This window comes from Pseudophryne corroboree, chromosome 2, assembly GCF_028390025.1.
Source record: "Pseudophryne corroboree isolate aPseCor3 chromosome 2, aPseCor3.hap2, whole genome shotgun sequence".
In the NCBI taxonomy this organism is placed as follows: domain Eukaryota; kingdom Metazoa; phylum Chordata; class Amphibia; order Anura; family Myobatrachidae; genus Pseudophryne; species Pseudophryne corroboree.
In genome coordinates, this window is record NC_086445.1 from 812,735,056 (window position 1) to 812,759,469 (window position 24,414).

The following is a 24,414-nucleotide window of genomic DNA, read 5'->3' on the forward strand; positions in this document are numbered from 1 at the left end:
TGAAAACAATCAGGTCACCTTCTCCTCCTAAATAAAACTTCAACATTCATTAGTACATATATAGGTTACAGTCATATTTTTCATATTTTTATTATTTTCTATAGTTTGTATGCTGGCCGTAACTGCTTCCACATCTACATAAGGCGGTGTACTTGCATTTTTTTTCCTACTTATTTATTGTTGCTACAAGTTCAAACAGTTCTTATATTTCCATTCTTGTCTTATATGGGTGGTATTCATGTGACCGCCGGTCAGCTGACCGACAGTCACATGACCTCCTCCACCAGCCCGGCGGGTCACTGTCCCGATGGTCGGCATGCCGACCAACAGGGACTATTTCCACTCGTGGGTGTCCACGACACCCATAGAGTGGGAATAGAACCCGTGGCGACCGCAGGTCGCCACCGAGCCCACAGCGTGGCGAGCGCGCGGGCTTGCTGCACTCGCCCCTCCCCGCCGGTATGCTGCCGGGATCCCGGCGTCGATAAGCTGACCAGCGGTCAGGAGACCGCCGGTCAGCCGTACTACACCCGTCTTATATGACTTTGGTTAAACATACCACCTGCAATACCTTAGGATCAAACTCGCCAACCCCTCTTGCTGTCACAGGTTTAAACAATTTGTATGTCTGACCCTTTGTTTTTGGGATTTTATCAGACATATTCTTATCCTTAAGTTCTGCAATACCTCTGGTTCAAAGCTGCTCACCTAAGGGAATGGTTCCCTATCTTTGTCAGTCATACATTCCCATTTAGACAAAAAGTCTTCACCGTGTGGACCATATTTCCCACACATAATACTTTTTCCTTTAAACTTCGCTGACCCCCTGGGCCGCGGCTCTTCAACCTGAACCCTGGTTAAACGTCCCTTACTTGAGCAACTGGCTCCCATAATTGTGGGCCTTTCCCCACAAACACCAAAATACTCAATATAAGGCGACGGCGAAAGTTCTCCGAGCGCTTCCACCCACTCTCCGGCCACGTTGGACAGTACTACCATACACTGTCGATAGCGAAGGCAATGTACCCAACCTAGGGCCCCTATCAGACCTTACAACACCGTAATTTCTTTCGGTGGAAGTTCTGTTTGGAATATTTTCCTGAGAGAGGCAGCGAAAAATTCCTTTTCGGTATCTTTCAACTGGAATTGTTTGCAGGGTGAAAAACAGAGAAATTAGATAACTATCCTTCACCCTTTCCAGTGAAGCCCACCAGGGAGATTTCCCGACGTTATCAAAGAAAAACCCCTTTGTCTATACAATCACGTCTGCGTATGCTCTTCCACAGCGCATATGACACAATGGTATCACGTTGTGCTGTGCAGAACAAACGGACATGTGATGCAATAGCACAGCCTATAGATACTAGTTATCTATATGCCCTACAATTGCTGTAGACCACTTTAGCCTAGACCACTCCAGACCACTTTAGACCACTTCAGTTGTATGGGATCACTTCAGACCACTTCAGACCACATCAGTTCCTAATAACGCAGGGTAGCGAACCCTACGCCACCGGGCCTCTACTAACCCAGTGTTACCACTTCAGACCACTTCAGTTTCTGGGTTCAGTTCCACTCTCTCCGCTTTCACTCACTCAAATACACTTTGGTTTTTCTGTACAGAAAATATTTTCATTCAGATAGGCAGCTTTACCCCAGAGGCAATACAGTTTTTAAACTAAATTTAGAGTAACCTGCTTTTGAAATCTGACAGTTATGTGCTATTGTATTAAATGTCTACTATCCCACCTTTGAACTAAACGACACTATTGTATAATTTGTACTCAGTGCCCGCATTCTTACGCACTTTGCGCAAACACGCGACCGTGCATGTCTCTTACGCTGCGTGCGCAGTCCTTTACTTTGCCCGAGAAACGTGTACAAAACCCTGCGTCTGCAATAAAACAAATCACACAGCTTCTATAAATGTGAGCAATAAAAACTACTATTGCCCACTAAACACAACACACACTTGTTCCGTATAAACCTTTACAACTAGGCCAGACTGTGTTTGTGCTTTACGCTTACTTCCTTAAAGATTTATTTTAGTTTTTAACTATATAGCAACAAATGTCTCCGGTTTCACACAGATCTATAATGACTCTAGCAATAATCAATAATTTAAATGATATGATTCAGATTGGATAGCCATCTTGCAGAACATACATTGATATAAACACACACATAATTATAATATTATATATATGTACCATTCACTGGTCTCCTATGGGACTCATTTACCCATTCAGTGCTTCTAATTTGCATATCAATGCTATGTGCTTTTGGCTGCCTGTAAAGGTGGTTTTTCACTGCTAGGAAAAAGCAGTTACACAGGTTAATTTGCATTTCAATGGCTATCTTATAGCAAGCAGAGTTAACTAAATCCTAGAGGTAAAAGAAGAAAAAAACCTTTGTTTATACAGTATCTGTGTGTAATTCTTACATCAAGTATTCATCTCACTATTAACTTTTACTTTTTTATCGAAACTATTTGTAATTGACTATGGCATGGGTTAAATAAATGCATTGGTAACTCATAAATCGTGTTTCATGTGACCAAGGAAAGCTGATTATTCTGAGCAGACTGAAAATCAGCCATTTAGAAAAATGACCTTCCCAAAATGGCCGCTGCTCCTCCCCCTTCCACATCTATGAGGGTTACACAAAATGGTGGACAGGCCATGTGGTTAGTCCAAAATGGAGGACAGACCATGAGGCTTCCTTTGTCACAAAGAAATCACACATCATACAAGCACCTGAAGTTATTCTTGGCCTGAGTTAAAAAAAAACCACTAAACAATCCAATCTGAATCAAACACAATATGACTTATTTGAACCTTGTTTTGCAAAAATAAAAATACATTGTAGCATCTTAAATATTATGAGTAACGCATTGTCCCTTGAATTTCATGTTATTGGCTTACTGATAACACAAAAATACATTACCGTGAATGTTATTTTCATCAGCTTCTCAATGCGCCCATTGGAGTCGGTCAATTACAGCCACATTTGTAATGTATAGTGCATCATTAAGACCCTGATATCCCGGACGAGCGCCCAATTGAGAAGCCAAATTGATTTCTCAAAAAATATTTAAAATGCCCGATCTAATATATATTGTAAACGCCTGCACCTCTTATTGCCATATCCCTTGAATGTGCGCTAAACATCGCAAAACACTGCATCCCATAAGAGAAAACAATACACCCACACATTATCTGAGTTCCAAAGCTCATTGATGTATATATTTGTTATTAAAAAGGATATGGATTCAATATATATTACAAAGTACAGTATACCTATAGTTACATGAATACAACTCACACAGTTAACAGTTAGAACATACAATTACATATAGTTATATGCAGTTTCAGTTACATGCCAGCGATACAATTACCATTCCCTCCAATGCAGCTTATGTCTCCCTCTCTCTTTAAATAAATACAGGAACTGAACTGCCAGCAACTCCTCCATCATCCTCTGAAACCAAAAAGCAAGTAACTGACCTCCTGTGTGGTCAGCTTATGTCTCATCTAGTTTCTGGGGGAGGGGACTCATGATGAGTCACCAGTTCCTTTGTATATGGTAATCAGATTCAGCATTGAAGACATCCAATGGGGCTGGCCTGAGTTTCCTGTTCATTACCTGTTTGGAGCTTCTATTGTTCTAATAGAAGTGATTTTAGCTTTTATACATGTAATCATAATTATCCCAAAGGAGTACCTTTGAAGGACCTCATTTGGACTGCTATATTCTCCTGACACCCTGTGAGCCGCATGCATCGAGTGGACCGTAGCCGCAATTAATACGGATTTTTCCACCAGCGGCCGGAGAATCTGCTGCTCCAGTCTTTTTACACTGTTGCATATCCAGACTGGTACAGCATCCTTCAGCAGAATTAAACAACCGTGTTCATCTGGATGGTTCACCGGTGACGAGACCAGCTGTACGTTCACTGCACAGAGCCGCTGCAAACCCGGCTCAGTACAGCGCCTTTGACGGAGAGGCTTCTACATCAGGTGATATACCACAAAGTGAATTTGACCATCACTATCCATTTGCCACATAATACTACAGCACGGTTGTCCGCAAGTCCAGTACTGGGACACTCTTTACCAATGAGATTCTATTGTGTATAAGGAGGACAGTGACTTATAACAGAGGCACTTTTTATCAGTCTCCTTTTTACAATCATTTCAGCTCGTGGACGCACGGCTGATTTTCATGAAGCATTAATGCAGCCCTAACTAGGGTTTATTAAAGGTTTTTTATTCATATTTGTTTAGGAGATATGGCAGTCTCGTTTACATTTATATAATATCAATTGTTTATTCTTAGGCTAGTTCATGTATTGCATTTTTATGTGGATGACATATTAATATTTTAAATAAAACAATATATTGGATTCATTCTGCGCTCCCACTCTTTCTTTTTTCACACTTACTTTGTTACCATATATGGCTGTGCTCGCTGCGCGTATTTGCAAGTATAGCGACTTAAATGTGTGTAGTTTGTATGTTTTCTATATGTAATATTTTTGACTTTGACAGGAAAAATATCACTGTTCCAAAAAGCTGCTTCGCAAAAATAGCATCTTTATGGAAGTGATACTTTTTTTAGAGAGACATGATGAATTATAAAAAAAATTGTGAAATGTAAGGGAGAATTGAAAACTAAAGTTTCTCATTTCAAAATGTTTTCATGCTGAACATGCCCCTTAGACTCCCAGGATAATTGACCAGCCTCCTGGGACCAGGGAGCTTGATGATGCAATGTACTGTGAATCGAGACCCGCTGCGGATGCACAATGTAGCAAATCACCACCTGCATGATTTAGTGGACAAAGCAGATGAGTGCTAAGCAGGATGCAAGATCAGTGGATGTTAGCTAGATTCAATAAGTCACAGGCACAGTAGACAAAGGTTTATGAAAGTAGCATGGTCAGATTGGAAGATTGGTCAATGCCCAGAGGCACAGACATAGCTTAGATGACTTTCAACTGTCAATCAAGGCAGACTGGGGTGGGCATCCTCATAAATCATAACACTGTGTTGCTATCATCGGCAGATGGCATAAGAAGAACTAGAGCGCCGCTTATGCCCTGAAATCTCTAATTTTCCACTTAAGAAGAGTGAAGCCTACAAACACTTTGGCGGGAAATGTCAAATCCATACCAACACCCTAGTCTGCAAACCCAAGTCATCCGCACAGGGAACAAGCAACAGCATCTCACAGGGAACCGAATAACTTTGTTGGACAGATTATAGTTCTACCACCATGACTCTATAAGTGCCAGTTATGACAACTGTGAAAAGCCTACTAACTTCTGCTAAAGCTTTAATTAAATTAACACAAATGTCATTTAGAGCATTCGCCATCCTGGCTGCCTCTGAGTCTGTTACAGTCTTTTCCAGATTCATCCAGTGCATCTACTGAAAATGTTGGTGGAAGTCCCCATGTGCCTCAGTGTCCTGCCCCTTTGCACGATAATGCTGCACTGATTGCAGATAACTGACACTTCACAGAGCATCTTCTTGGTACTGTGAAATATTGCCAATCCACTCTTATCAGATGTGGTCAGAACTGGATCGAGACCCTTACAGGGCCCTAGGCAAGGTACTATTTGGGACCCCCCTCCTAAGATCCATAAATACCTAACTAGAATTGACGTTGCTCAGAACAAATTAAAAAAAATGTCGGCTCTTTAAATTTTATGAACTGTTTCTGCGACCCACACAGCTCATGTGTCTCTGTTATTTTTTTATTTTTTTTTAAATTCAATACGTTTTTATTGTTTTTCCAGACAAACATACAAAGCATAACATGAAATAAAGTAAAATTCTTCTTTTTATAAGATAAGCACTATGTGTACACGAATAAGAATCAGCATGTGTAGTAAGCACCAACAAAACAATATAAATAGGGTTGCAGACAGCTACAAGTTATACAAAGTGAGCGTCGTTTTTTCTTTACATTTGTTCATACAACGGTGCTACATGAAGTGACCAGAGATCAACATTAGGCAGAAGCATGGGTGTACCTGTACAGTGGAGACGATAACCACCTATCCCATATCTTGTAGAATTTATCCGGGGCTTTCCTAGAAATATAAAAAAACTTTTCATGGGACACAACAGAGTTCACTAGCGGGATCCATTTATTAATATCAGGGCCCGCAGACGCCATCCATGAGCGTGCTATCAGTACTTTGGCCAAGGCGCATAAATTAAGAATATATCTCCTAGAATGGACATCCAATATCTCCTCATCTATGACCCCAAGGATACACACAAGGGGGGTAAACACGTCAAAGGGGATCCCCGTAGTGGCTATTATCCGTATCACCGCCTGCCAAAAGTCCCGCACCACCGGACAGGCCCACAATAGATGCCAGAAGGTACCATCGAGAGAGGCACACTTCGGGCACCTAGAGTCACTCCGTCCCCCTATATTGACAAGACGTGTTGGAGTGATGTAGACTCGATGTAATATAAACAAGTGTATCTGTTGAAAACGAGCCGAGGTGGTAGCGGTACGTGAAGTCCCCAAGGCCTCCCCCCATACATCTAGGGAAAGCGGTCCCAAATTTACCTCCCATTTAGCTTTAAGATGGGAGAGACTGTCAGAATGATGGGCACCGAGCAGAGCGGAGTAGAGAGCAGATACAGACCCGAAGCCTAGAGTATCAGTCAGGAGCAGGTGAACCGGTGACTTCCGAAGGAGAGGTGGGACAGCACTAAACTGAGATGCGCATGCGTGGCGAAGCTGAATATATCTATAATAATAGGATGCGGGTATATTAAACTCAGTCTGCATTTGTCCAAAAGAAATAAATGTGCCCGAGGAGTACAATTGATTGAGGGAACAAACTCCCCAGCTTCCCACACCGATCCCATATGTAGGGAGGTGAAATGAGTGAGAGCACGAGTGTGCATCAATGGGGTGTCAGGATCCCATCCCTCCCCCCCAACATAGAATGTATCTGCCTCCAAACCATGATCGCTTGTTTAACCAACGGCATCCTAAGTAGCGCAACACTATCACTAAGTAGGAGCTGGAGGGGTGACAAATTGATTTTAAATGCTAGTAATACATTAGAGATCAATAAATCCCCAGACGAGTCAGAGACCCAAGGAGTTAGATGGAATAACTGAGCAGCTAAGTAATAGAATCTAAGTTTAGGGAGAGCCAGACCACCCGAATCCCGAGACCTAGTTAAAGTATCTAGCTTAATCCGAGCTCTACGGTTGGACCACACCAGTGAGGACAAGATACCATCTATGACACCAAATAACCTCTGGGGGAGATAGACGGGGGAGTGTTGGAGGACATACAGCATTTTAGGTAATACAACCATTTTAATTAGGTTTATCTTACCCGTAACAGTAAGTGGCAGTTTACTCCACACCCTGACACGAGACCGTAGATAGTCTATTTGTGGACGTATGTTCAGATCAATAAATTGTGAGGACCGGTTAGTAACCCAAACCCCCAGGTATTTAAAAGAGTCCACCCAGCAAAGCGGCAGGTCCCCGGGAGGGCAGACAGGACAGAGGCCTCTAAGCGGAAGGACACAGGACTTGTCCCAGTTAATGGACAAACCAGAGAATCCCCCAAAAGTGTCAATTACTTCCAAGATATGAGGCATAGTGGCAAAATAATCAGATACAAACAACAGAATATCGTCTGCATAAAGAGCAATTTTGTCCGTCCTGTCACCCAACCGGAGGCCCGCCACCCGCGAGGAGGATCTAACTATACAGGCCAAAGGCTCTATGGCCAGAGCAAATAAGATCTGGGACAAAGGACAGCCCTGTCTTGTCCCTCTCTGCAAAGAGAAAGTGGAGGATATGTGGCCATTAACAGAAACCCTAGCCTGGGGAGCAGAATAGAGCAGCTGGACCCACTTTTTAAAAATAGGTCCAATACCAAATCGGTCCAGTGTCCCCCAGAAGAAGCCCCACTCCACAGAATCAAATGCCTTAGCTGCATCCAGGGAAACTATAGCTGAGGAGCAGGACCCCTCGCGAGGGGCCTGGAGATGCGTATAGAGTCTACGTAGATTAGGTAAAGTGGACCGGCCCGGCATGAACCCTGATTGGTCCTCGTGTATCAATTGTAGAATCACAGCGCTAAGCCTCGTCGCCAGTATTTTAGCCAGAATCTTAACGTCAGTTGTTAACAGGGAGATCGGACGATAAGATTCGACCCGTGTTGGGTCTTTATCTGGCTTAAGGAGGACTATAATTAGGGCCTCAGCCATAGAGTCAGGCAACCTACTCTGCGCAAACAAGGTATTGTATATATCAAGGAGTTTAGGGCAATAAAAAGGTAAGTGCTTTTTATAAAGTTCCAGGGGGATTCCATCGAGTCCCGGGGTCTTCCCACCAGGAAATGAATTAACAGTGGTTTCCACCTCAGTCAGTGTCAAGGGGGAGTCCAAAAACGTTAAAGCGTCCTGAGACAGCGTGGGTAATGGAATAACAGCTAAGTATTCCTCTATTTCCGTCCCAGTGTGAGTAAGCCTAGAACTATACAGCCGTCTATAGTAATCTACAAAGTCCCCCACAATATCAGGCGTATTAAAATGGGTAATAGTATCATTGGTACAAATTGCAGGCACCGTATTAGATGCCCTGTCTGCTCCCGCCAATGTCGCCATAAAGCTACCAGGCCTATCACCCGTTGCATAGTACATGTGTTGAGCATAAAGTAGACGGTACTTAGCCTTATCAGAGAAGCAATCACGCCATTCAGCCTGCGCTAGCAGCCACCTCTCCCTCGTAGTGTCAAGACCATCGGCCATATACTGCAGCTCCAGCCTCCTACATCCTGCCTCAAGGTCACGCTCACCCTGGGCATAACCAAATTTCAAGACAGCCACTGTTTTAATCAGGGTGCCACGGACATATGCCTTAAAGGCATCCCATAAAATCGTGTTAGACACCGAGCCCTGATTTTCCAGTAAAAAGGCCTCCCACTTCTCCACCAACTCCGCACCGGTGCCCATCTGAGTCAGCCAAAAGGAATTAAACCTCCAAAACCGTGCCCCCCTAACATCTCCCATGTCTAGACATAGAATTACCGGGGAGTGATCCGATATGCCCCTAGTAGCATACCGGACATCAACCACCCGCGGCAGCAAGCCTTTAGAGGTGAGGGCCAAATCTATCCTAGAGAAGGATGAGTAGGTAAGAGAAAAGCATGTATACTGTTGTATGCCAGGATGACGGACCCTCCACGCATCGACCAAGCCCAGACTGTCCACCAGCAGCGCAAAGTCCCTCCGTCGCACCACAGGAGCATCAGGGGACCGTCTAGTTCTATCTAAAGCATGGTCGATGACGTTATTGAAGTCACCAAGACAGACTATAGCAACATTTGGATACAACGTGATAAACTCGGCTGCCTTTCTGAGAACCTCCGGAGAATAAGGGGGCGGTATATAAACAGCCAGGATAAGCAAAGACATAGAATAAACTTGACATTTTAGAAAAACATATCTGCCCCACTGGTCCAATTGGACCTGATCAAGGACAAACGGGACCGACCTTCGAACTAGAATGGACACACCCCGCGAGTGCGACGTATGGGTGGAGTGGTAAGCCCAGCCCACCTACGGTTTCTTAAGGGCCAGGACCTTTGCCCCCACTAGATGGGTCTCCATAAGACAAATAATATCTGCACCATATTGTTTAAAGTGCCGAAGCACTAGTGAACGTTTGACTTTATCGTTCAGCCCCCGGACATTCCAGGATAGAAACGTAAGTTGATTAGAGGCCATAAGTCAAGACAAAACAAAATATATGATCGGTCCCGCGTATCCCCGCCAGGCCATCAATATCAAGACTAGCTGCCACCGTAAAAAACAATGAACCCATAGCGTCTGCAACACATACAAGAAAAGAAAAGAAAAAAAAAACAAAAAAAACAAACAACAAAATACAATCCCTCCCGTCCTGCCCCCCCCTCCCTGTATACCCGCCTGAACTGAGGCATACCTTACCCCAATAAACTGTTCCCCCTTAACAAAGAAAAAACAAACTATACCAACATAAAAGGGCAATAAATAGAGTGACCCAAAGACAAAAGGCGTAGGTCCCCCTCCCCCATCTAAGAAAGGTGAGGAGATCCCACCCCGAGCCCTAAACATAAACATCAGTGAAGTGAAAAAATAAACATTAGCAGAGGCAACGTAGCATTATCCGGGTAACATACTGCGACATGGATATCAGCAAGAAATACCAGCCTAAACATAAGAATATATCAGACATTAAGGATCAGGAGCAAGCGCCCGCCTGGCCGGGGCCCATTGATCCAGCCACAGGGCAGCAACCCGAGGTGTAGCAAAGAATTTCGTTTCTCCGTCCGCCACTACCCTCAGCCTAGAAGGAAAAAGCATTGCATACTGTAGATTAAGTTCCCTGAGGCGTCTTTTAATCGGAACAAATTGTGCACGGTCCTTTTGCACCTCCAGCGCAAAGTCAGGAAACACGGAAATTTTGGAGCCATTCCACATCAGGGGCCCCCTGGTGCGCGCCAGAGATAGAACAGCATCCCGATCCCGGTAGTGGAGAAATTTCGCTATGAGTGTGCGCGGTGGCGCACCCGGTGGCAGCGGCCTGAAAGGGATTCTGTGGGCTCGTTCAACCGTGAAGAAAGGCGTAAAGGAGTCAGCCCCAAAAGATTTTTTCAGCCAAGATTCAATTAACTGTTCCGGGGCAGTGCCCTCCTCCTTCTCCGGGAGCCCCACAAAGCGGACGTTATTCCTCCTCAGTCTGCCTTCCATATCCAGCATCTTGCCTTTTATATCGGACAGCTGACCATCAATGGCAGTAACGCGAGAGCTAAGCGGAGAGATCTTATCCTCCAGCGTGGATGTACGTGTCTCGACTTCCCCGACCCGTTCTCTAACCTTTTGGATATCGTGATGGATTATGGTCAGGTCAGCCTGGACCTGGCCTATCTTGTCAGAGAGACGGGATTCGCTAGCCGCCAGGGCTTCCAACACTTTTTGCAGCACATCATCAGAGGTATCACCAGAGGAGGATGAGTGACTGGGGGACCCCGGTGGAGGGGTATCCCCACCCCCACTCGGCGCCGCCGCGCGCCCTCTAGGGGTATGCGAGTATTGTGCAAGCCAGGCCGCAGCAGATTTATGATGATTCCTCACCATTTTGTAGATATCTAAGAGTAGTGCAGGATCAGTAGCTCAAAGAATATCAAACAACAGCTCAGGGGTTGTATGGTTCAGAGTAACAGTAGTGTGTGCACACACTGGAAGCAGCAGGATACAGTCACAGCACCACAGATAACTATATATGGCAGTCCAGTGTAGTTCCACAGGAGAGTACAGGAGGGACCTATGAAGAAGGAGCACGACCCCTATACCATGCAGGCCTCCCTGGTAGCCCCAGGCCTTATAGTTCCCAGGCAGCACAGGGGAGGAGAAGGGGGGATCGCGGGTGCCTCAGCTCACAGCAGCACCTGGGGAAGCAAGGAGAGTGATGTGCAGGGTCAAGCAGGCCAACACTGCATTCCCCCAGGAGAGGGGGGGGCGCGGGTGTCACAGCGCGCAGCAGCGTCAGGCAGACACAGGAGTATGATCTGCAGGCTCCGGCAGGCTCACCCAGCAGTCCCCCGTGTGAGCGGCTCCCGCACAGCGCACACTATGAGGCCGCGCCAGAGAGCCGGGACCGGAAGTCACTGCACCATTTTGGGTGAGGAGAGAGGCCAGGGGAGAGGAGCTTCGGCGGCCGGATTCTCCTCAGTCCGTACCTGTCCGGCGGCCCGCAAAGGCTCCACAGCTGCTCGGATCCTTCCCCCACCAGTCGAGGTAAATTGGGCTCGGGGGGACCCCTCAGGATTTGTAGATCGGATGTATGGGAGCGGAGAGCACTCACGCCGAGCTGCTACTCCATGTCCCACTAGGCCACGCCCCCTCATGTGTCTCTGTTATTAGTTGGTCTGATGAATGACCTATTCCTCCAAACCCCTATTATACTGTATATGAGAAGCATCCCAGTCCCCACCAATTACACAATAAAAACTTACATTACTGCAGACACTGACAACACGATTCATTGACTACCTGTCATGAGGGGTTATTCAAACCTGATCGTAGCAGCAACTTTGTTAGCAGTTGGGCAAAACCATAGGCACTGCAGGGGGGCAGGTATGACATTTGCAGAGAGAGTTAGATTTGGGTGGGTTATTTTGTTTCTGTGCAGGGTAAATACTGGCTGCTTTATTTTTATACTGCAATTTAGATTTCAGTTTGAACACACCCCTCCCAAATCTAACTCTCTCTGCACATGTTATATCTGCCCCCCCCCCCCCCCCCCTGCAGTGCACATGGTTTTCCCCATCTGCTAACAAATTTGATGCTATGATCAACTCAGAATTACCCCCTATGTGCACAGCAGGTGTGGCAGATATAACATTTGCAGAGAGAGTTAGATTTGGGCTAGTGACATGCGGTGAGGTCAATGGCTGGGGAGGCACTGGCTTCATTAGTACATCCCCAGCAGTACAAGAACACAAACCTCAGCTCACTTTTTAGGAACAGCAGATACATTAGAGTACATGGGGGTGGGCTGGTACTGCGGCAGGCAGAGTCCCCATTTTTACACATAACGGCAGGCAGAGTCCCCCTTTTTTACACATTACAGCAAGAGTCCCCTTTTTTACACATTACAGCAACAGAGTCCCCCTTTTTTACACATTATGGCAATAGAGTCCCCTTTTTTTACACATGACAGCAACAGAGTCCCCCTTTTCACACATTACAGCAACAGAGTCCCCATTTTTTTACACGTTACAGCAAAAGAGTCTCCCTTTTTTACACATTACCGCAATAGAGCCCTCCTTTTTACACATTAAGCAGGCAGAGTCCCCTTTTTACACAGTAGGCAGGTAGAACTCCCTTTTACACATTACGGCAGGCTGAGCTCCCTTTTACACATTAGGGCAGGCAGAGTCCCCATTTTTACTCATTATGGCAGGCAGAGTCCCCATTTTTACACATTACAGCAACAGAGACTCCTTTTTTTTTTTTACACATTACAGCAACAGAACCCCCCTTTTTACACATTAGGCAGCAGAGTCCCGCTTTTTACACATTAAGCAGACAGAGTCCCCTTTTTACACAGTTGGCAAGTAGAGATCCCTTTTACACATTACGACAGGCAGAGTCCCTCTTTTACACATTACGGCAGGCAGAGTCCACATTTTTACACATTACGGCAGGCAGAGTCCCCATTTTTACACATTTCAGCAACAGAGTCCCCATTTTACACATTACGGCAGGCAGAGTCCCCCTTTTTACACATTACAGCAACAGAGTCCCCTTTTTTACACATTTCAGCAACAGAGCCCCCCTTTTTACACATTAGGCAGCAGAGTCCCTCTTTTTTTTTACACATTATAGCAGCTTGGAGAGAGGTCATCAGCCCTCACAGAAGTAACCCCTTCTCCATGTATGTGCTCAGCATGTAGCGGGGAAAGGGAGGCGGGAGGGGGTCATGGCCACTGGGTTCATTTCCTGTCCACGCTGCGGGGAGGAACAGGGGTGCTATACTCACCACAAGTGCCTCTGGATCGCGGCCGGCTGTTGGTTCATGACTATCCATGCACTCACTTGCAAGAGCCCACCGGACGCGGCTCCACAGGACACAGGTACCCGTTGATGCTTCTGAGGCTGCTGCCTGGACGTTAGCTGGGAGGTTGGAGGAGGAGGAGAGCACCAGCTGCCGCTGCTGCACTTCCAGCTGTAGGCTACCCGGCGCCGGCTCCGGGCCGCTGCCGCCGCTGCACTTGGCTTTCCCCCCTCCCCGATGCTGCCTGCTGCTAGTACTACACTGGGTCCAGTGATGATCGCCGGCCGGGTGCGGGACTCTCCCACAGCAGCAGGTGAGAACTGAGTAAGGGTGGGGGGGGGAATGAAGGGAGGGGAGCTTACTGTCCTGTCGCCTCGTGTGGGTGATTGGACCAGCGGATCCAGCGCTGGATTCGCTGTCCAATCATTTCTGCCTTGCTGACAGGGAAAGCCCATCCCTGTCAGCAAGGCACTTCTATAGGTGTTGCTTTCTTCCCTTATTTCAATGGGCTTTTAAAGCCCAGTTCTTGGCCCCGCCCCCCGCTCGATCCCTGTTCCCATTATCTATGGGAGGCACTGCTATCAGTGCCTCCCAAACGAATTTAATGAGTAAAAATTATTAGAATAGAATAAAGAAGATACTTATGACACAAAATATGTGTCATAAGTATCTACTTTGTATTATCTTAATAATTAATCACAGGGGAGGCACTGCCTCCCCTGACTACACATCCCTGATTTGGGTGGGTTATTTTGTTTCTGTGCAGAGTAAATACTGGCTGCTATATTTTTACACTGCAGCTTAGATTTCAGTTTGAACACACCCAACCCAAATCTAACTCTCGCTGCACATGTTATATCTGCCCCCCCTGCAGTGAACATGGGCCCTCATTCCGACCTGATCGCTAGCAGGCTACTTTTAGCACTGCTGTGATCAGGTAGTCGCTGCCTACAGGGGAGGGGGTATCGCTGTGCAGGGCTGCGCTCGCTTGTGCAGAGAGCTGCACAAACAAAAGTTTGTGCACTTTCTGCACAACTCAGGACTTACTCACCCGTTGCGATGATCTTGTCCAGAGCTGATGTCAGGAACCCTACCTGGAAACGGCTGGACATGCCTACGTTCACCCGGACACGCCTTCAAAACTGTGAGTTGACACCCCCGGCCTCTTCCTGTCAATCTTCTTTGCCGCTGCGAATGCTTTCTTCATTCAATTCGTCGCTGCCCATCGCCGCCCATCGCCGGGCAGCAACGCACCTGCGCATTGCGACCCGCGTGCATGCGCAGGACATAACCGTTCGCACAGCTGAAAAAACTGCAGCGTGCAATCGGGTCGGAATGACCCCCATGATTTTGCCCAACTGCTAACAAATTTGCTGCTACGATCAGGTCTGAATTACCCCCACTGTTCCATGTGTCCCCAATCAGTAGAGACCAACCTACAGTATTCTGCCACATTGTAAATAAAATAAATGATATGTCGGTATGAAACTATAGTACCAAAGGTGGCCTTAAGTTTTACATAACTTGTACATGTTCAGTACTCTCTCACTTTATAAGATTAATATGCAGAATTCCTTTAAAGTGGCAGCTTTATAATATAAATACATCAACTTTGAAGATTCACCTTGCATATTTTGAGTAAATACATATTCAGTACATGAGATCCAATGAATATTGTAGTATTGGCGTAATATGTAAAGGGGGAAAATACTGTTTCACTGTTGAAAAAATGCCAGTTACAAAAACCCTTATACTTACCAGAATGTTTCCTTATATCATTAATCCAGTAACGATTGTCAGGATGTTTTCCCTGAAATTGGCTGAGTATCCCAATGAATATGTTACTGTCAACATGAAAGATAAATTGAAAATATATTTAGAATGAAGCAATTAATGGGAACAGTGTAAACAGCTGTAAGATAACTTTGCGCAGAGGACTTGTTTAATGTTCCTTACTTCCTATTGATTCATCAATGAGGCAGATAATGTCAGTGACTATTAAAAGAGTTGTATCAAATATTCAAGCAACACAATTCAATCAAAAAGCTCACTGAACACAAGCTACTTGGGAATATAGGGGGTCATTCCGAGTCGATCGCACGTAGCAACTTTTTGCTGCCTGTGCGATCAACTAGACGCCTCCTATGGGGGAGTGTATATCTGCATAGCAGGGCTGTGAACGCTTCTGCAGCCCTGTATGCAAAAAAAGTTTCCTGTAAAAGAAGACCAGGGTAAGAGTTACTTTCCCTGTGCGATCGTTCCAGCGATGCAGGTCCCGGAATTGATGTCAGACATCTGCCCTCCAAACGCCTGGACACGCCTGTGTTCACCGAACCACTCACGGAAAACGGTCAGTTGACGCCCCGGAACGCCTTCCTCCTGTCAATCTCCTTGCAGTCGCCGCTGGAACCGCTTTTGTCATTAGCAGCGTCGCTGCCCGGCGACGGCCGTCCCCGGGCAACAACGCGCCTGCGCAGAACCGTCCCGTTCGCATCGCTGCGACAAACAGCAGCGTGCAAAATGGGTCGGAATGACCCCCATAGTGTAACAGTCCAGTTACTTCAGCTGCAAGTGGTTTGTGTTCAACTCTGCATTATCTGTACTTGACTTATGTTTGGATGGTGAGCGCATGTAGGATATGTTCCGCAAATGGAATTGTATTCAACTCTCCATCACCCCCCATAGGGATGAAAACACTGACGATGTGATTGTGCAAATTATGAACCCTTCCTATTGGTCATACTACAACAGCTGTCACGCATGTATGTGCAACCCATATTTGAACCACCAACTCCACTGTTGAGTAAAATAACTAACTGACTGGTCAGATTTTTTTCATTTGGAAAATCTCTTTTTAAAGTACATTAGTAAAACATAATGCACCTGTCCTACAGGTTTCTCCTGCTTGATGATTATTTATTATTACCAGTTATTTATATAGCGCACACATATTCCGCAGAGCTTTACAGAGATTATATGGCCACCCACATCAGGCCCTGCCCCAGTAGAGTTTACAGTCTATGGCCCTCATTCCGAGTTGTTCGCTCGCAAGCTGCTTTTAGCAGCATTGCACACGCTAAGCCGCCGCCTACTGGGAGTGAATCTTAGCATAGTAAAATTGCGAGCGAAAGATTAGCAGAATTGCGAATAGACACTTCTTAGCAGTTTCTGAGTAGCTCCAGACTTACTCGGCAACTGCGATCAGTTCAGTCTGTTTCGTTTCTGGTTTGACGTCACAAACACACCCAGCGTTCGCCCAGACACTCCCCCGTTTCTTCAGACACTCCCGCGTTTTTCCCAGAAACGGCAGCGTTTTTTCACACACACCCATAAAACAGACAGTTTCCGCCCAGAAACACCCACTTCCTGTCAATCACATTACGATCACCATAACGAAGAAAAAACCTTGTAATGCCGTGAGTAAAATTCCTAACTGCATAGCAAATTTACTTGGCGCAGTCGCAGTGCGAACATTGCGCATGCGCAATTAGCGGAAAATCGCTGCGATGCGAAATAAATTACCGAGCGAACAACTCGGAATGACCACCTATATTCCCATCCACATGTACAGGCACTCACATTCACGCTAGGGTTCATTTACACCATCCATGCTCTCTCCTTATCCTTCTAATTGCTAGCCATATCCACTGAAATTCAAACAACATCCACCTTTCCTCACTTGCTTGGTATGCCCTACATTGGATGTAAACTATAACGTATCATACCGCACAGGAACTGACAACTGGTGTAATTCAGAAGGTGAATCAATATATCATGTTATGTTTTTCAGACTAAGGGGTGTATTCAATTGATGTCGGATCCTTTCCGACGGAAAGGACCCAACATTTCAGTATTCAATTTGCGGCCAAATCCGACTTTTTAAAGTCGGATTGACATTGTCGGAAACGGGGATAAAAGCTGTCGGATTTGGCTGCAAATCTGACAAAACACGTGCATCCGCGGCTAATCTGCCGATCCACGTGTTTTACGACAAGTCGGAATTGCCAACCTGTCGGGAAAACGACAGCCCCATTGAATAGGTCGAATCACTATTCAACGGGAAAAAGTCAGAAACTGCTATCTTTCCAAAAAAAACGGCAGTTCCAGCAACAATTGAATACACCCTTAAGGGGGAGATGTATTAAGCTTTGGAGAGTGATAAAGGGGAGAAAAATAAACTACCAACCAATCAGCCTAACTGTCATTTTTCAAGCACAGTCTGTAAGTCTGTAACATGACAGTTAGGAGCTGATTGGTGGGTACTTTATCTCTCTCCACTTTATCACTCTTCAAGGCTTAGTACATCTCTCCCTAACAATGGACAAGATATTAGGTACTTCACACCTTACAAATGCTACAGTAGTTTATTTATAGTAGTGATGAGCGGATTCGGTTTTACTCGGTTTTACTCGGTTCTCAAAACCGAATCTTATTGGCTATCCAAAACACGTGACATCAGTGAGCCAATAAGATTCGGTTTTGAGAACCGAGTAAAACCGAATCCGCTCATCACTAATTTATAGTGCTGGTGGTTATAGTAGTCTGTATGTATACTGTTTCTATTTATGTAAAGCAAAAAGAAACAAAAAGATCTAATAGGAAAAAACAGACACCCAACCGACTTTTCAAACAATTGAATTGACTAGTATGCCCTACATTGCCAAGACAACCTTTCACAGCATCCTTTGCACTTAATTGTGCTTATTCTTGTTCAGGGGGATTTTATTCTAGTTATTATATTATCTTTAAGTATTACATATACTGAACCACTGCCCACATCATTATTTTCAACTTTATAATTGATATTATTGGGACTACAAAACACATTATAATTATCTTATTCTTCCAAATGAGGGTTTTATTCTTTATTATCATCAAGATCAAAACACTAATTGTCATACTTCATTATTATCTTCATCATCATTTTGTTGCAAAGACTTCCAAAACTAAATGCTTCAGTCTCATATTTTAATAATCAAAAAGTGAGTTTATGTTCAGTGTTCACATTAAACATATAATTTGATGACAGATAAGAACCCTTAGGCCCATCTAGTCTGACAACATACACGCACACACTTGCACACTATTGTTAATTTTTTGTTGGCAGACAATTAACCTACAAGTATTTTTTGGGATTATGGGACAAAACCAGAGTACCCGGGGCAACACGCGCAAGCATGGGGGGAATATACAAACTCCACACAGTTAGGGCCCTGGTGGGAATCGAACACATGACCTCAGTGCTGTAGGGCATGAATACTAACTATTCATCAGGTTCAGGTTATTCCATTTCCTTTGTGTCATTATGATGAGACTTTAGTCATTTTAGAGTGTGCATCCATAGGTTTAATGGGAGTCTTAGTGCAGTGTAGTTTTTAACATGGTACTGCTACATAGCCACATTCTGAGAAGCTAGAACATTGTCCCAGCTGATAATAAAGTACAGTATTGATATCATGAACATATATCTGTTATGGCAATACCCATTGAGATAAGAAGATCCCTAGAACCGCTTCACAAGGTTTTCACATTTAGCTCACAGGTAGAGGGCACAGATGAAGTTGATACAAGCACTGCTCTTCAGACAGGTAGGATGTATGAGCTGACAGTGATACAGAGCAATGTCCAAAAACAGGTTAGGCAATGCTCAAGAGCAGAATCCAGTAACAGGACAAGATTAGGCAGTGGTTAAATACAGAAAGGGAGATTCTGTATAAGAAGTGTGTAAGTGTGTTATTTGTATATTCGGTAACTGCAGACATTGGGCGACATTCAAAGTATTTGTGGCCGGTGTCTACAATACAGCTCACACCTGCCAGGGGTGGGGAGCTGAAATGTATGAAAAGTGATCCGTTTGTGCGCCCAAATGGCACTTTTCCTGTTGGGAGTGGATTATTAGGTCTACACTAAAAAGGTCTACAGTCAATGGCCCTCATTCCAAGTTGATCGCTAGCTGCCGTTGTTCGCAGCACAGCGATCAGGCTAAAAATTGGCTGTTCTGCGCATGCGTACGGGCCGCAGTACGCACGTGCAAAGTACTTTCACACAAAACTATGCAGTTTTACACAAGGTCTAGCGACACTTTTCTGTCGCTATGTTGATCGGTGAGTGATTGACAGGAAGTGGGTGTTTTTGGGTGGTAACTGGCCGTTTTCAGGGAGTGTGCTAAAAACGCAGGCGTGACAGGTAAAAACGCAGGCATGCCTGGGGAAACGGGGGAGTGGCTGGCCGAACGCAGGGCGTGTTTGTGACGTCAAAACAGGAACTAAACTGTCTGCAGTGATCGCAAGGTAGGAGTAGGTTTGGAGCTGCTCATAAACTGCATGAAAATGTTTTCGAGCAGTTCTGCTAACCTTTCGTTCGCACTTCTGCTAAGCAAAGATACACTCCCAGAGGGCGGCGGCCTAGCGTTTGCACTGCTGCTAAAAGCAGCTAGCAAGCGATCAACTCGGAATGAGGGCCAATAGGTCAACCACTAATGGTCGACATGCATTAGGTCAACAGGGTCAAAAGGTCAACATGGAAATGGTTGACACAAAAAAGGTAGACAATTTTGTGGGGGTGTTTTGTCACTTTTTTGCCGCTAATAAGCCCTATTAGTGTACAGCATCCCCTCGCAAGGCTCGCTTCGCTTGCTCAGGTTTCTATTCCCAATCGTAGTCTACTTTAATAGTAAAATCTGAAAAAGTAGAAAAATAAATGACGCCAAATATAAAAAAACCTTGTGTCGACCATTGTGACAATGGTCAACCTTTCGGCCCTGTCTACCTTTTACATGTCGACTTTTTGACCTGTCTACCTTTTACATGTCGACCTATTGACCCTGTCGACTTTTGACCCTGTCCGACTTTTGACCCTGTCGACCAATTAGTGGATGACCTATTGACTTTAGACCTTTTTAGTGTAGATCTATAGAATGGATAACATTCCAGTTAATGAAGAAACAGTAGCACCTGCAAAGAGGTGCAACCTGAGTGTTGTGGTGTCGGATATGGATGTTAGTCCACACAATGGCACTTAACCAGAATGGAGGCTTATTCAGAGAGCAGAGTTAACAGTTCGTTGTACACAGAAGAGATTCTGCAGCAGCAGGAACTTACAATAAGCTGGTAATGCAGTACAGCGGTTTCACAGCGGTTACACATATGCAGGGTGCGGCTGCGGGCAGACAAGGTCACACTACGCAGAAGAGCAGAAGCTGCATGTCTATGCAGCTTGTCTCTCGCAGGAAGAACTCAGGCAGAATAACGTGGTCCAGCCCGGACAGTATACATCAGGCACCTCCACCCGCATTGAACTGACACTAGAGGGTAAACGCACGAGCAGGGAAGGTGCATCTAGTGCTGGAATGGAGACAGACCACGGAGTGCTCCACTCCCTAACACCCCCCCCCTCACTCAAGGCTGTCTCTGGTCACATATATAAGCATTTTTCAATAAAGTTTACCTGTAATCGGAAACAGATTAATAAAGCATGGTAAGCGAACAGTAAACCAAATCAACATTTCTCAAAAGTATTCAAGTCCACATTTTGTCAGGAACATATTCAGCAAGTGTGATGACAGTCCCTTAGTTAACAGCATTGTTCTCGCTTGCTATGTAATCCACATTGACAGACTTATTTTGCACTAACTCACAGATAAAGTGATGTCTAATGGCAATGTGTTTGGAACATCCATAATGCCTGGTGCTGGAAGACAAATAAATTGCACCCTTGTTATCACACGCATTGTTGATGGTCTCACTGTGGTAAAGAAGGCTAAGCTCATATAAAGTCTCCTTTATCCATAAGGCTTATTTTGCAGTTGTTGTAAGTGCTATGTACTCTGCCTCAGTGGTGGATTGGGCAACAGTGTGTTGCTTTCTGCTCACCCAACTGATGGCTGCACCTGCCAAAACGAACAAGTATCCCATATAGGAATGATGGTCATCCTCATCTGATCTCCAATCGGCATCATAGAAAACTTTCAAAGTTGTATCTTTTGATTAATGAACTTGTACCTCTCAGGTATCTTAAAATTCTTTAGACTGCAATCCAGTGTTACCTCCCAGGATTGATTGCAAACTGGCTTGCCCGGCTCACTACATGTGTGATGTTGGGGTGAGTCCCAATACTTGCATACATCAAGCTACCAACTGCATTTTGATAAGGAATCTCTCTCATTTCCTCTATCTCCTCCTGGCTGGTTGGTGACATAGCCTTTACCATCTTTATGCTTTTGTCAATAGGAGTGCTCACTGGCTTTGCAGCAGACATTCCATACTTGCAAAATATTGCTTCAATATATGTCTGTTGATCAATTGTAACAGTCCCTTCTTTTAGGTTTTATACCATTCTCATGCCTAACAAATGATTTGGAGGCCCTAGATCCTTTAGCTTGAATCTTTGTTTCAGCTGTTGTTTTACATCAGTAATGTGCTCTTCTTGACCTGCTAGCAATAGATCATCCACATATACAACTATGATGAACCGTTTTTCCTCAATAGTTTTGTGATATAAGTAGTGATCAGTCTCTGATCTAGCAAAGTTAATTTCCAGCAGCACGGCATCCAGCTTTACATACCAACAAGGACCACTTTGCTTTATGCCGTACAAAGATTTCTTTAAGAAACAAACTTTTCCCTTTTGGAAAATACTCTCATCATAATGCTCAGGTGGTTTCATTTAATTCTCCTCAATTAACTCTCCATTTAGGAATGCAGAATCAAAGTCTAACTGGTATAACAACAAATCGTAAAGTGTAGCAATGGCAACGACTAACCTCAAGATGCTGTACCTTGCAACAGGCGAAAAGATCTCTCTTTAGTCGATCCTGGATTCTTGTGTGTATCCTGTAGCAACAAGGTGGGCTTTATAATGAGCAATAGTCCCATCCACATTCAGCTTTCTGCAAAAGGCCCACTTGTTCTCTTATGGTTATTCGGCTTGTCAAGTCAACTACAGTCCATGTACTGTTATCATCCAGAGCTGACAGCTCTGTATCTATTGCTGACTTCCATTCTTTCCAGTCGCTACTTGATTTTGCTTCCTGTATATTTTGGGGTTCACAGTAAGCTATATTTGCATATTCCTCACTGTATCTCTTGGATGGAACACCTTTATTGCTCCTCATGGAACTTCTGTTTCCATGATTGGGTATCCACATTAACACTTTCAGGTTCAGACACGCTTTCTGCTGCTTGTACATCCAGCGATACATATTGTTGCTGCGATTCTTGTTCCACTGTTCCAGTGATTGGTGCTGTCTCATGGAACACTACATATCTAGATTTTATAAGACGTTTATTTGTAATGTCCCAAAGCCTGTATCCTTTGCTTTCTTTACAGTATCCTAACATAATACATTCCACTGACTTTGGATCTAATTTTCTCCTTTTCTCCTTAGGTATATGTGCATAAGCTTTACAACCGAAGACACGGAGATGATTGACAGCTGGATTTTTTCTGGACCACGCCTCCAGTGGTGTTTTATCTTTTACGGCTACTGTGGGCGAAACAGTTTCTAAGGTATACTGTCGTAGACACTGCTTACGCCCAAAAACTTTTCTCCAGGCCTGTGTCACTCAACACTCTCAACAATTGTATGATTTGCTCACTCACTCACACCATTTTGTTCTGGTGTGTAAGCAATTGTTAGTTGATGCTGTATGCCATATTTGTTCAAGAACTCAGCTAAAACTTTGTTGTCATACTCTCCGCCATTGTCGGATCTCAAGTCTTTTAATTTCAGACCCGTCTGAGTCTCCACCCGGTTCTTGTATTCCACAATTTTACTGACAACTTCACGTTTAGCATTCATAAAATACACATGCGTCATCCTTGTGGCATCATCAATAAATGTTATAAAATACCTGTAGCCACTCATTGATTCCATCTCCATCGGACCACATATGTCAGTATTCACTAGGGCTAGTGGTATTTCCGCTCTACTAGCCGACTTAAGGAATGGGGTGCGAGTCTGCTTTCCTTTTATACAACTCTCACACACAGGTCTCTCAGAATTACTCACAGTGATTCCAGTTGTCATTCCATCAAGTAGTTTCTGGATGTTGTCATATGACCTAGGTGCCTGTGCCATAGCTCCATTGACTGGTTTAAATCAGAGGCCACATTGCAGAACAGTCCTCGGTGTCTAGGACATACAGTTGGTTGCACTGGGTTGCTGATGCAATTACAGTCCCTTTCTCATTTTGCACCACACATTTTCCTTTTGCAAACAGGACTGTGTAACTCTTTTTCTCCAGGACGCTTATAGTAATAACATTGCTCCCCAAATCTGGCACTAACAAGACATCTTGGATGTCTGTAATAACTGTTTCACCTTTAATTCTTAGACGCACTGTGATTGTCCCAAATTTTGAAGCAGTAAGGATTTTGTCTACAATCCTTTTTACTGAAATGGATTCACATGCTGTCAGTGAATTGAACCATTCCTGATTACAACTGAAATGCATAGTTGCCCCCATGTCCATGTACCAGCAATCCTTCTTGTGACTATCTGCTACATTCAATGCAGACTCATTTGTCACGCTTTCTCTGCGTACCACTGCAATTCCTCAGTCTGTGAATAAGGCAGAATCCTCTGCATGTTTCTCGACAGGAATACGTTCTTGGAACTGCAGCAGCTTGGCTCTTACAACTTTTGTTGTCAGCTTGGTATCGTTAGACTCCAAAGCTACTACCAGGAAAACGAACTCTGGTGTCAGATTTTGTAACATTAGCTTCGCCACTTCCTTGTTGTCCACCTGTGCCCCTACAGATGCCAACTGCTGAGTTATTGACAGTATTTTATCAATATAATTGTTCATGTCATTAC

General features: G+C 44.6%; 1 protein-coding gene across 1 annotated transcript in view; it reads right to left on the reverse strand.

Annotated features, from left to right (window-relative positions):
• MYOG (myogenin) overlaps positions 1 to 24,414 on the reverse strand; it is a 491,596-nt gene that overhangs the window by 70,872 nt on the left and 396,310 nt on the right. The window contains exon 5 of the mRNA XM_063955669.1: positions 15,357 to 15,442. Coding sequence (XP_063811739.1) covers positions 15,357 to 15,442 — 86 coding nt within the window. The remainder of the gene's footprint in view (positions 1 to 15,356; positions 15,443 to 24,414) is intronic.